Source organism: Cetorhinus maximus, chromosome 5 (genome assembly GCF_964194155.1).
Source record: "Cetorhinus maximus chromosome 5, sCetMax3.hap1.1, whole genome shotgun sequence".
NCBI classification, from domain to species: domain Eukaryota; kingdom Metazoa; phylum Chordata; class Chondrichthyes; order Lamniformes; family Cetorhinidae; genus Cetorhinus; species Cetorhinus maximus.
The window spans coordinates 19,563,995-19,576,613 of NC_135883.1; the positions used below are offsets into that span (position 1 = coordinate 19,563,995).

General features: G+C 39.4%; 1 protein-coding gene and 1 non-coding gene across 4 annotated transcripts in view; one reads left to right on the forward strand and one right to left on the reverse strand.

The window, feature by feature from the left end:
- The window catches only part of LOC144680517 (structural maintenance of chromosomes protein 6-like), an 88,624-nt gene that overhangs the window by 25,914 nt on the left and 50,091 nt on the right, over positions 1-12,619 (forward strand). For 2 of the 3 annotated variants that reach the window (XM_078541581.1, XM_078541582.1), the window contains 3 exons: positions 4,420-4,500; positions 4,645-4,746; positions 10,365-10,484. In XM_078541581.1, coding sequence (XP_078397707.1) covers positions 4,420-4,500; positions 4,645-4,746; positions 10,365-10,484 — 303 coding nt within the window. The remainder of the gene's footprint in view (positions 1-4,419; positions 4,501-4,644; positions 4,747-10,364; positions 10,485-12,619) is intronic. The other variant, XM_078541580.1, reaches the window with a different exon arrangement.
- On the reverse strand, positions 810-955 carry LOC144681157 (U12 minor spliceosomal RNA). The gene has a single exon (XR_013576693.1). It is a non-coding gene; the product is annotated as a U12 minor spliceosomal RNA (small nuclear RNA).

The following is a 12,619-nucleotide window of genomic DNA, read 5'->3' on the forward strand; positions in this document are numbered from 1 at the left end:
CTGCGTTTCCTACATTATAACAGTAATTCAAAAATATTTTGTTGGCTCTAAAGCACTTTGAGACATCTAGTGGTCGTGGAAAGCATTATATAAATGCATGTCTTTTTACCAATGAAATAAAGTGGGAAATGATTTAGCCTTAAAGCAGGAAAGGAGAAATGGGGTGACTGCAGCTGGCAGTGTTTGGAATGTGTTTTATATGAGCATGTGAAGAGATGTCTAGCTGAGGGAAAAATTAGATGAATAAGTCAAGGTAATGGCTGAAACAAAAATGTTTTGAACCATTTAACTGTGTAGTTTGCTGGAATGTTAGCTTGTTATCCCTAATTTTTATGTTGGTTCCTTATTGCTACCTACCTGTCATGTCTGTGCTGACTCTGCAGGAGCTATTTACTAAGTGCGACTTCCTAGCCTTCTCCCCCTAGACCTGATTATTTTTCCCTTTCAGATATTCTAATTCCCTCTTAAATGCCTCAATTGAACCTGCCTCCACCACACACTCAGGCAGTGCATTCCAGATCCCAACCACACTCTGTGAAGAAGTTTTTCCTCCTGTCTCCTTTGCTTCCTTTGCCAATTACCTTAAATCTGTACCCTCTTCTTGATTATGCCACCAATGGGGACAGTTTTTCCCTAATTGGTCTGTAGTTGCCAGGTTTAACCCCCTCTCCCTTTTTTGATAACAGTTTAGCATAACTTAATCATAATCAATTGTGTTTAATTATATGCAGGTGGAGGACATTAATTGTGGTTTTATTTTTTAAAATTTTTTTTGATATCTTTATTTTGGTGGTTTTGGGGGACGGGGCCGGGCAGATCACTACGTTGCGGCATCCCACAAAGTAGGCGGGTCACCTGCAGGGCGACCTTTACCCGAATGCAAAGAGACAATTAATGTGGGGTGGTTAAGTTAGGAGTTGTATGTTTGTTTTCCCTATTAATAAATGTAAGACTCAGCAATGATTGGTACCAGTATCATCTTTCTCTGACTGGCTTTCTGGATTAGAATAATAACTTCCTTGACTTTGTGCTCTGTTCCTCTGTTTGTAAAACTAAAGATCCTAATACACCTTTAACAATCTTCTCAACTTGTCCTGCGACCTGCAAAGATTTTTGTGCATACACCTCACTCTCTTTTCTTTGTTCCTGCTCTTGTTGTAAAATGTTACCATCTTGTTCGTATTTCGTCTCAATCTTAGTACCAAAATGCATTAAATTACACATTGTTTACTGCAATTCCAAGTTTTGTATTATCTGCAAACTTTGAAATTATGCACCCAAGAGCAGTAGTGGCAAATACTGGCAACATTGGTGAATATTACTGTATACCTCTCCCTCAGTCTTGCTGTTCACCAATAATGCTTTTTGCCCCTGAGATCATTTTGTTTTTATTCGCTCATGTGAGCGTCACTGGCTGGCCAGCATTAGCTCAGAGGACATTTTTTAGAGTCAACCACATTGCTGTGGGTCTGGAGTCACATGTAGGCCAGACCGGCAGATTTCCTTCCCTCAAGGACATTAGTGAACCAGATGGGTTTTTACAGAAAATTGACACTGGTTTCATGGTCGTCATTAGAATTTATTTCCAGATTTTTAAAAATTGATTTCAAATTCTACCAAGTGCGGTGGTGGGATTCAAACCTGGGTCTCTGGATTACTAGTCCAGTGACAATACCGCTACGCCATTGCCTCCCCATTTCTATTAATGCTGCCTCTTTAATCTGCTGTTGAAAGGCATATGCATAAAATCAACTGCACTACCCTCATCCACCTCCTCCCGCCACCCCACTTTACTTCATTAAAGAGTTTCATGAAGAATGAGAGATGATATTGAAACATAAGATCCTGAGAGGACTTGATAGGGGTAGATACTGGGAGGATGTTTCCTCTTGTGGGGGAAGACTAGAACTAGAGGACACAGTTTAAAAATAAGAGGCCTTCCTTTTAAGATGGGGATGAGTATTTTTCTCTGTTGTTACCCTTTGAAATTTTCTTCTGCATAGAGCAGAGGCTGGGTCAATGAATATATTCAAGGCTGAGTTAGACACATTTTTGATCTACAAGGGAGTCGAGGGTTATGGGGGAGTCGAGGGTTATGGGGGACAGACAGGAAAGTGGAGTTAAGGCCTCCAATATGATCAACCATGATATTGAATGGTGGAGCAGGCTTGATGGGCTGAATGGCCTAATTGTACAGTTTCTTATGATTTTATGGTGCGTGTCAGGTGAATTCTTAAAGCAAGAACCAGGCCAGAGATAATAAGTCGAGAGGGGAACTGAAGTGGAAAATTAGACTGGCAAAGAGAGAATATGAAGAATAAAATGACTTTTAACAAAAGAGAACCCAAAAATCATCATCTGGTATGTAAATAGTAAGCGGACAATAAGAGAAGGGGTGGGTCCTTTTAGGGACAAAGAGAGTGACATAGACTTGAGCACTTAATGAGTACTTTGTTTCCTCGTTTACTAAGGAAGAGGATGCTGCCGAAATATCAGTAGAAACAGAGATGCCAGGGGTAATGGACGTGGTGAAAACTGATGGGCAAGATGTATTGGAAAGACAGGCTACTTAGATTGCCTGTTCCAAATGGTTTGCAGCCCAGGTTGATTAAAGAAGTGGGGGGTGGAGATAGTGGAAGGATTTGCCATAATGTTCCAATCTTTCCTGGATAGTGGGTAGAAAATTGGAGAATGGTAAATGTAACACCCTTTTTCAAGGAAGTCTATAAGGACATTTTTGTAACTACAGACCAGTCAGTTTAACATCAGTTCTGGGTAAGATTTTAGAAGCAATAATCGGGGAACTCAGAGGTTTGAATTAATTAAGGACAGCCAGCATGGACCTGTAAAAAGCAAATCATGTTCAACAAATCCAATTGAATTTTTTTGAGGAAGTAACAGAGAAGCTAGTTGAAGGGAATGCGATGGATGCTGTCTATTTGGATTTTAACAAACTGTTTGACAAAGTATCACATAAATGACTGGTTAACAAAATTGAGGCTCATGGAATAAGAGGGCCCCTTTTTATGTTTACCGCTAAACTATTCTGATACTTGCTTTTTGTCCCACTTTTTTTATTCGTTCACGGGATGTGGGTGTCATTGGCTAGGCCAGCATTTATTGCCCATCCCTAATTGCCCTTGTTCAGAGGGCATTTAAGAGTCAACCACATTATTGCGGACCTGGAGTCACATGTAGGCCAGACCAGGTAAGGACAGCAGATTTCCTTCCCTAAAGGACATTAGTCAACTAGATGGGTTTTTACGACAATCGGCAGTGGTTTCATGGTCATCATTAGACTTAATTCCAGATTTTTATTGAATTCAGGTTCCACCATATGCCATGGCAGGATTCGAGAACATTATCCTGGGTCTCTGGATTACCAGTCCAGTGACAATACCACTATGCCACCGCCTCCCCCTCTTATTCCCCCTTGTAGACCTCCTCTGTAATTTCAATATGCAGCTTGGCTCTCTACTGTGTTATGAACCCTACAATTGTCATTTTTGTCTCATTTTAACCTCAAGGCACAGATATTTATAACTTGATCATTTTAGCTAATGGCAGTATTTTTTGTCCTGGCCAACATTCTTTTGAAGTTACTTTGCGACGCATGCTACATCGGGTTTTAAATAATAATAGTTAGACAGATTAGGTGGCAGAAAGAAGGGTGATGTGTCCAGGTGTTGGCGGCGGGGCCGCGTGTCTGGGGGTTGGCGATGGGGGCCGCGTGTACAGGGATTGGTGGAGGGGGGGTGGGGGGGAGGGAATGGGTGCGTGGGGTTGGCTGGTTGCGGGGGGGGTGGGTGCCCAGGGGTTGGGGTGCCTGGGGGTTGGTGGGGTGCAGGGGAGTGGTGCCTGGGGGTTGGCGGTGGGTGGAGGTCCGGGGGCTGGCGGGGTGTGGGCAGGTGGTGCCTGGGGGTTGGCATTGGTGCGTTGGCGGGGGTGGGGGGAGGTGGTGCCCTGGGGTTGGCGAGGTGGTGGTGTCGGGGGGTTGGAGGAGGCCTGGTGGTGGTGTCCGGGGGTTGGGTGGGGTGAATTTTCGGATGGTTCCCAGCGCAGTTGTCCAGAGGAAGTGTGCACTTCTGGGCAATTGCCATGCAAACCCTTACATGGGAACTTTTCAGAAGGATCCCCCAGCACATTTTGGGGTACCCCCCAAATTCAACGCTGGGGAGCATGGAAGTTACAGGCCATAGCGTTAATGCATCTAAAGCAACACCAAGAAAATGATATTCATTACTGTAGCAGGGTTATTGTATGTGTATTTTCCCAGTGGTTTCTAATTCGTGCTGTAGACTCAAAACTAAATACATTTTGTAAGGAATTGGACTTTGCAAAGCACAAATACAGTACTTGGCAAACTTAATAATGAGGTGTAGATGACCACTTTAGTAATACAATCCTATTTCTGTACAGGTAGACAACCCAGTGTCAATTTTAACGCAAGAAATGAGCAAACATTTTTTGCAATCAAAAAGTGAAGCAGATAAATATAAGGTAAGTTGCGTTGAGTGTGTGGAGATAATGTGATAGCTGAAAATACAAAACAAGTTTTTTTCTCCTGCCTAGCCTAAACATTTTCAGCAATCAATCAAAGCATTAATTTAGTTTGAAGAAACCGACCATATTTTTTTTTTGAAGTTCTTTATGAAAGCTACTCAGCTAGAACAAATGCGAGATGATTATTCCTATATCATGGAGAGGAAGGCACTAACAAATGAGAAAATTGAAAAACAGGATGAAGTAAGTAAAAGTGTGTATAGCTCCTTTTTGTTCTATTAAATGTTGTGTGACTCAAATATAACTGCATTTTCCGTCTGGCTCTAAATTATTCCTTTGATCTTTCTGGTAATTATGTCTTAAATGATTGCAAGGTATTTCATGCCTCTACTCCATCCAATAATTCAATGTATGATTTTCTTTTTAATGAGTTTATTTCTATTGGTCTAGAATTATATTTTGTTAGTATGGATCCTGTCCATTTGTTTTACTCCTGTAATTTTAAGTAATTATGCTGCCAGCACAAGTGGCTAAGCAAACTCTATGAAGTATAATTGGTACTTTTTAAAATCAAATTTGATTTAATTTGAGTGAGAAATATTCGAAATCTTGATGAGCTTTACAAGAACATTGAAAGTGTATCATTGTAGTGTTTGGGGAAAGGTTGGGGAGGAGGAGAAATAAAAAAAAAATAGGGAAGGTTCATCTGGTCTCCACAGATAAGCTTATGATGCTACTGACTTTTATTTTAAGCTTTCTGATTGTACAGTCAAAATCAACTTAAGACAGGAAATGCAGGAGACAGCAGGTCAGATAGCATCTGTCAAGAAAACGCAAGCCTGTTGACTCAGCTGCATAATGGTTTATACTTGAAATGTCAACTGTCATGTCATTTGCTTTTGACTGGCTGAGTGTTTCCAGTGTTTTTGGTTTTGTTTCTGGTCTTAACTTGGGTAACTAAAGTAGCATGGATTCCTCTTAATTTCTACACGGTAATTAAGCCGCGTACTTAATAAAACAGAATTATGACATACAAATTAAGAGCAGGAGTAGGCCATATCACTACTCAAACCTGCTCCATAATTCGATAAAATCATGACTGACCTGATTATGACCTCAACTCTACTTCCCTATACCCTTTGACTCCCTTGTCAATCAAGAATCTTATCTATCTCAGCCTTAAAATATTCAATGACTCTCTGGAGAAGACAGTTCCACAGACTCACGACCCTCTCCTCATCTCTGTCTTAAATGGGAGATCCCTTATTTCTAAACTCTGTCTCCTAGTTCTAGTTTCTCCCACAAGGGGAAATGTCCCTCAGGAAATTATATGTTTCAATAAGATCACCTTCATTCATCTAAACTCCAATGGGCACAGGCCCAACCTGTCCAATCTTTCTTCGTAGGATAAACCCCTCATTCCAGGAATCAGTCGAGTGAACCTTCTCTGAACTGTTTCTAATGCAGTTATGTCCTATCTTAAATAAGGAAACCAAAACTGTCCATGGTACTCTACATGTAGTCTCACCAATACCCTATATAACTGTAGCAAAACTTCCCTACTATTCCATTCCCCTTGCAACAACAATATTCCACTTGGCTTCCTAATCACTTGCTGTACCTGCATACTATCATTTTGTGATGTATCAGAACCAGATCCCTCTGTATCTCCAAGCTCTGCAATCTCTCCACATTTAAATAATGTGCTGCTTTTTTATTCTTCCTGTCAAAGTGACCAAGTTCGCATTTTCCCACATTATACTCCATGTGCCATATTTTTGCCCACTCACTTAAACCTATCTGTACCCCATTGCAGATTCCTTATGAGCTCCTCACAACTTAGTTTCCTATCTACCTTTGTGTCATCAGCAAATTTAGTAACCATACCTTCGATCTCATTATCCAAGTCATTAATGTAGGTTGTAAATAGTTGAGACTCCAGCATTGATCCCTGAGGCACTCCACTTGTTACATCTTGCCAACCCAATAATGACCCATTTATGCCTACTCTCTTTACTGTTAGCTAACCAATACCGTATCCATGCTAATATGTTACCACCTACACCATGAACTCTTATTTTGCATGGTAACCTTTGATGTGTCACCTTATCAAATGCCTTCTGGAAATTTAAATACACTCCGTCCACAGATTCCCCTTTCTCCATGTTGCTTGTTAGTTCCTCAAAGAACTCTAATAAATTAGTCAAACACTTTTTTTCTTTCATAAAACTATTTGGCTTTGCCTGATTTCCTGAGATTTTCTAAGTGTCCAGCTATACCCTCCTTAATAATGGATTCCAGCATTTTCCTTATGACATATGTTAAGCTAACTGGCCTGTTGTTTCCTGCTTTCTGTCTCCCTCCTTTCTTTAACATTTGGTATTTTCCAATCTGATGGGACCTTCCCAGAATCTAGGGAGTTTTGGAAAATTAAAACAAATGCATCTACTATCTCAGCAGCCACTTCTTTTAAGGCCCTAGGTAGAAGTCCATCAGGACCTGGGGACTTGTCAGCTTTTAGTTCTAATAATTTTCTCAGCACCCTTTCCCTGGTGATTGTAATTATTTTGCATTCCCCCCTCCCTTTCACATCTTGATGCACTTATTTCTGGGATGTTATTTGTCTCCTCTACAGTGAAGGCAGATGCCAAATACCTGTTCAATTCATCTGCCATTTCCTTATTTTCCATTGTTAATTCCCCAGATGCACTCTGTAGAGGACAACGTTCACTTTATTCACTCTTTCCTTTTTAAATACCTGTAGAAACTCTTATTATGTTTTTACATTTCTAGCTAGCTTTCTCTCATACTCTAATTCCTTCCTCCTTATTTTTTTCGTCATTCTTTGCTGTGTTTTATATTCTGTCCAGTCTTCTCACCTGCCACTAACCTTTGCAAGATTGTGTGCTTTGTTTGGCTAGAATTGTTTGTGGTACCTTACATGAAATGACCTGTTCAGATAACCTGTCCATCCACTTCATGAGAAAATGTCTGCTTTGAACACTTGGCAGATTGCCAGGTAATAAACTGGGAACTGTTCACCTAATGTAGTTGAATCTTTTTTATTATTCATTCACGGGATTTGGGCTTCGCTGGCTGGGCCAGCATTTATTGCCCATCCCTAGTTGCCTTTGAGAAGATGGTGGTGAGCTGTCTTCTTGAACCGTTGCAGTCCATGTGGTGTAGGTACACACACACACTACTGTTAGGAAGGGAGTTCCAGGATTTTGACCCAGTGACAGTGAAGGAACGATGATATTTTTCCAAGTCAGGATGGTGAGTGGCTTGGAGGGGACTTCCAGGTGGTGGTGTTCCCATTTATCTGCTGCCCTTGTCCTTCTAGATGGTAGTGGTCGTGGGTTTGGAAGCTGCTGTCATAGAATGGTTACATCACATTGGCCTTTGTGTCCATGCCGGCTGTCTGTGAGAGCTACTCAGTTAGTTTCATTCTCCTGTGTTTGAAAGATATAGAGATTAATCTTGTAATACTCCTAAAGAATGTATTCCCTTGAATAAGGCAGCAGTAAAATAGCTCAAAGTCGTCTTGTCTTATTTTCAACCCTGTGATAGTTGTTGTGGTAGCTTTTCATGTACTTATCCACCACAACCCGATCAATCGCTTTCTTTCTGTTCAGTTTATTGTGTCGCTGTTTCTTTTAACATATTCTGCTCCTTTTTAGTTAATTGTGCTCATCATAATTATCTGACATTTACACACAAGAGTTGCATTTGGCACTTTTTGATACAGTCAACCACAAGTTTAATCCTGCTGACTCTGGTTGTAGTATCTATATTGCATCCTATAGTGATATTCTTCAAAATTAAAAATTTAGCTGTCAAACATCAAATTTTGAATCAAAATATTCTTGACATCATTGAGGATCAAAAGGATCTCCCTTAAGTACCCTCTTCATCGTTGTTTGGTAGTACAGAACTTGAGTATTGCTGAAAAAAGGGACATGTCGAAGCTTTTCATCTTGCACTCATAGAGCACTTTGCAAGAATACCAACATAAGGGGAAACAACAATTTATACTGTATGTGAAGAATATGCTGATTTGTTGGCAAGTGCAGGATAATGGTTACCCTGAACAGACACTATTGGAGGCGTTGCCATGGAGAATGCACCAGTGATGGTGACTGACAATTAACTTCCAATCATTGTTTGAAATTTAAACCAGGCTTGACCCTGATTTGCCAAGGCATTGCCCTGAGGAATGAGTCAGTGAATGGCTGTCACTTATTTTGTTTAGCTGAGACAGGTGCCGTTTTTTTGTCTGCAAAGAACAGAGCTCTGTGTATTAATATATGTAGCTTCCAGTACACACACATGTGCCATACTGCGAGGCCGACTGACGACCTTAAATTGGCTGCCAGCATAATTCTTAGCACACTGAGGATTATTTAGCAAATGTTGTCCAATCGTGGAATCACATCTAATGTTGGACACTGTTTTGAGTTTTGCAGGCACGGGCTGGTTGGATACGTTCTGTACCTTGCCCATTGCCAATAGCAGCTGGGACATGCTGTTTGGTATGATCCGTCAGTCTTTGGGACGTACAGCCTACATGCCTAACATCACACTGGCACTGAAATTCATATACTACATAACTCATTTGAGTGATAGGCAGAAAGCCTTTTTGTCTTGACAAGCAGCATCCTGTTACTGGTGAATATCACTTGTGTTGCTACTGCATAGCAGCGTGAAACAGCTAGCTTCACTTATTGCTCAAATTTTTGAGATACCTTGCACTTCCAGGTAATCTGAGGTAGATTGGGCACTTTTCAGGGCCAAAAGTGATGGCCTTAGGCCCATTCATGTGTTTACATGATATAGAGCGCAAAATGATCTGATCAGGGTAGCCTTTATCCTGCACTTGCCAATAGAGTCAGCACTCTATTCACATACAGTATAAATTGTTGCTTCTCCCTTGTATTGGTATTCCTATGAAGTGTTCTGATGAGTGCAAGACAAAAAGCTTTGACATGTCTTTTTCTCAGCAATACCGTCTTCATGCTGTATTTCAACCAAATAAAATCTTGTACATTGCTACACTCTTTTCCCTCTATTTTAAAGTCAATTGTTTATACTTATTTATCCTTTGCCTCATTCTGTGTATCCTTACCTTAGATGCTAATTGCTCATGTAACCTTGCCAAAAGTTCCCTAAAAATCTAATAATAGACAATGTGGACTATCTTTTTATCCCAGCTGTAGCTGATATTGAAAATCCTACATTGGAGAAGGAATAATTCAATTGGATTTTCCTTAATGCCACCTACTTCATACTATCTGCTTTTGGATAATTTATTAGTTGCTTCTGCAGAGTCTTGGAAGTAAATGCACTTGGTTGATGTCAGGCATGAGATGCTTCCTTTTCTGAATCCATGTCAGTTGTCCTTTTTAATAAGCTACGTTTTCGTAATCGCCCATCTAAATCATTTCAAATGTTTCTCCTACTAATAAAAATTAACTTTGTTGTCAAAGGTTACTGTTAATTTGTTTAAATCTGCCTGATTTTGTTTTTCATATTCCAATAATATATCTTATTGAGAAAAATAGAATAAAATATGTAGAATGGCATAATACCATGTACCAAAATTCTGTCAGATTTAATGTTTGGTATAGCAATAAAATCAGCTTTGCATTTGCAGTTCCTAAGGACATTCACACCACCATGTTTCATTGCTTTATATACCACTGCAGATTGGTTTTTGTCCTACATGTATACATTTTGATTCATGATTGAGTTCAATAGTAGTGGTCTGGGGTATGATGAATTGGAAATGCACCCTCAATGTATATGCTTCAGTAAATAGTTTTTGTAATTTGTATCATGTATGATTTCAATCTTTTAAAAAGAATCTTTCGGAGCTAAAGGATCAAGTTAAGCAAAAGGAAGACCGTTATAAAAGCCTTTCTTCACTGAATGAACTACAGGAGAAGCTGGAGCAACTTAGGAATCAGATGGCTTGGGCATTGGTGAGCACTATAAAATAACATTTTGTCTTGGAGAAATGTCTCAGAATCGGAATTATACTTCAATTTATCTTGTATAAATGGCTGCTATAAATTGTCATGCAAAGATGGCAGATGATAATGATATTGGTGGGGGCAAGTCATTGAAATGTATTTGTTCCTTAATGGACCAACTTCATGCTTCCTACCTTTTTTGGGCCCATTATTAGTTGGACACTTATCTCTGTAGGGTTTGGGAAGTAAATTTGCCTTGTTGATGTCTGCATGAGACCCTTGCAAAGGCCTGATAGTTCTGATGTGTTGATGGATTGATGATCATTTGATCCAGTGACTTTCTTCAAGCAGTCCAATTCATGATGCCCATTTGGTCTGCCATGGGACAGCTGTGCTACAATTCATGGCAACTAGTAACACCAGTGTCGCAATGATAGTGGAAGACTGCTTTTGCTTTAATGAAGTGGATTTGAGTCAAGTTCTAAAAGCTTTAAGCAAAAATTCAACCATGGCTTGAAGTATTAAAAAAGAAAATTACTTAAATGCTTGAAAAAAAAGTAATATTGCAGGTATCGAACAGATAAGTGACTGAATTGGAGAAAAACACCAGCGCAGACTTGAATTTGTGAGAGGGTGATTGTGTTATGGCACAGCTGATGGTAAACGCTGAGCTGCTCAACTTCCCAAAGGGAAACTTGAAACAACTGTCACAACTGTTTTGCAATTTATATATATTTTGAGATGCGTGCCTTTAATTCAGTAGTAATAAGACCACCAAGTCTTTTAGGTTTCTTACAAAACTAAATTAAACCTTTATTAATAAAAAAATATGATTTTAAGCACATACACAGATTTACAAATTATTACTATAATAACTTCTAGCTCCCCTGATTAACCTAACTCCCAGTTACAAGGCAACAGTAAAACACAGACTGCTCGAATCTGTTTAAATCTGTCATGAAGACCAATGATTTTCAATATTAGGCAATATTGAAAGTATTTCCTTGTTGTACACTAATATAAACAAAACATTGAAACTTATACTGATAGTGGATGATGTCTATTTGTTTTCAGGTGAAATTTTATATTCAATGTATCAAAGTAGAATTTGTGTTGGATTATCTGCAAATTTGGCAAAAGCATTGCAGCCATGTCCTTGTAACCTTTTCTTGCCTTATAAACTTGTCGAATCAAGTAGTGCCTTTTAATCATAAAATTTTGTGCTATTTAAAATAAATAAATAAATCATATCACAGAATTGTTACAGTGCAGGAGGAGCCCATTCATCCCATCTTGTCTGCACCGGCTCTCCGAATGAACAGTTCACTTCATGCCATTCTCCTGCCTTCTCCCTGTAACCCTGCACTTGCTCCCTTTTCAGATAACAGTTTAAATTCCTTTTGAATGCCTCGATTGAACCATGGATTTTCATTGTGTATATATACTGTTTGACTTAGTTTTCATATGTCTGTTTACAATTGTTTATACCTGACAAATGATGGGACTTGTAACTTTTAATGGTGATCATCGTAATGGTTGGGTAGTTCAAGCATATGTGATGCACAGGTGTGAAATATACAACTCGATTTCAGTTTATTGTCTCTACGGAAACCCGTTTTTGGTACAATGTTCATTCGTTAAAAAGTTATTACCCTATTACAAAACTCTAACTTTAATTAAAATATATGAAAAAAATTCTAGTTCATTAAAATAAATGGGTCCTGTCATGAGTGAACACCCTCATCCATTCATGCAACTCCTTATAAAATTTCTTATAGAAAAGGGCACAAATGAGTTCAAGAACCAATTTGTCCTCCATCCTGAGGGATTGTAGCCTTTTCCCTGAACACAACCAACAGAGACAAGGGATGATTCTCACTGTTCATAACGCTCATTACTTTCGCCAAGATTCTCCAAGAACAGATTTTGTCAAGGAAGATCAGAATTTGTTGCATCTATTTCATTGCTCTGCAACCTGGGTGCCTGTGACTTCCTTACCAGAGGGTGAACAATTTTTGACCAGTATGTGCTACTCACTTCACTGTAGTTTAGCTCAAATGCAAACGGTTGAAATGAAGGGTCAAAGAGCACTACCAAGAATTGTTTTCTAATGCTTTGAGTGCACTGTATATAAGGCAATAATA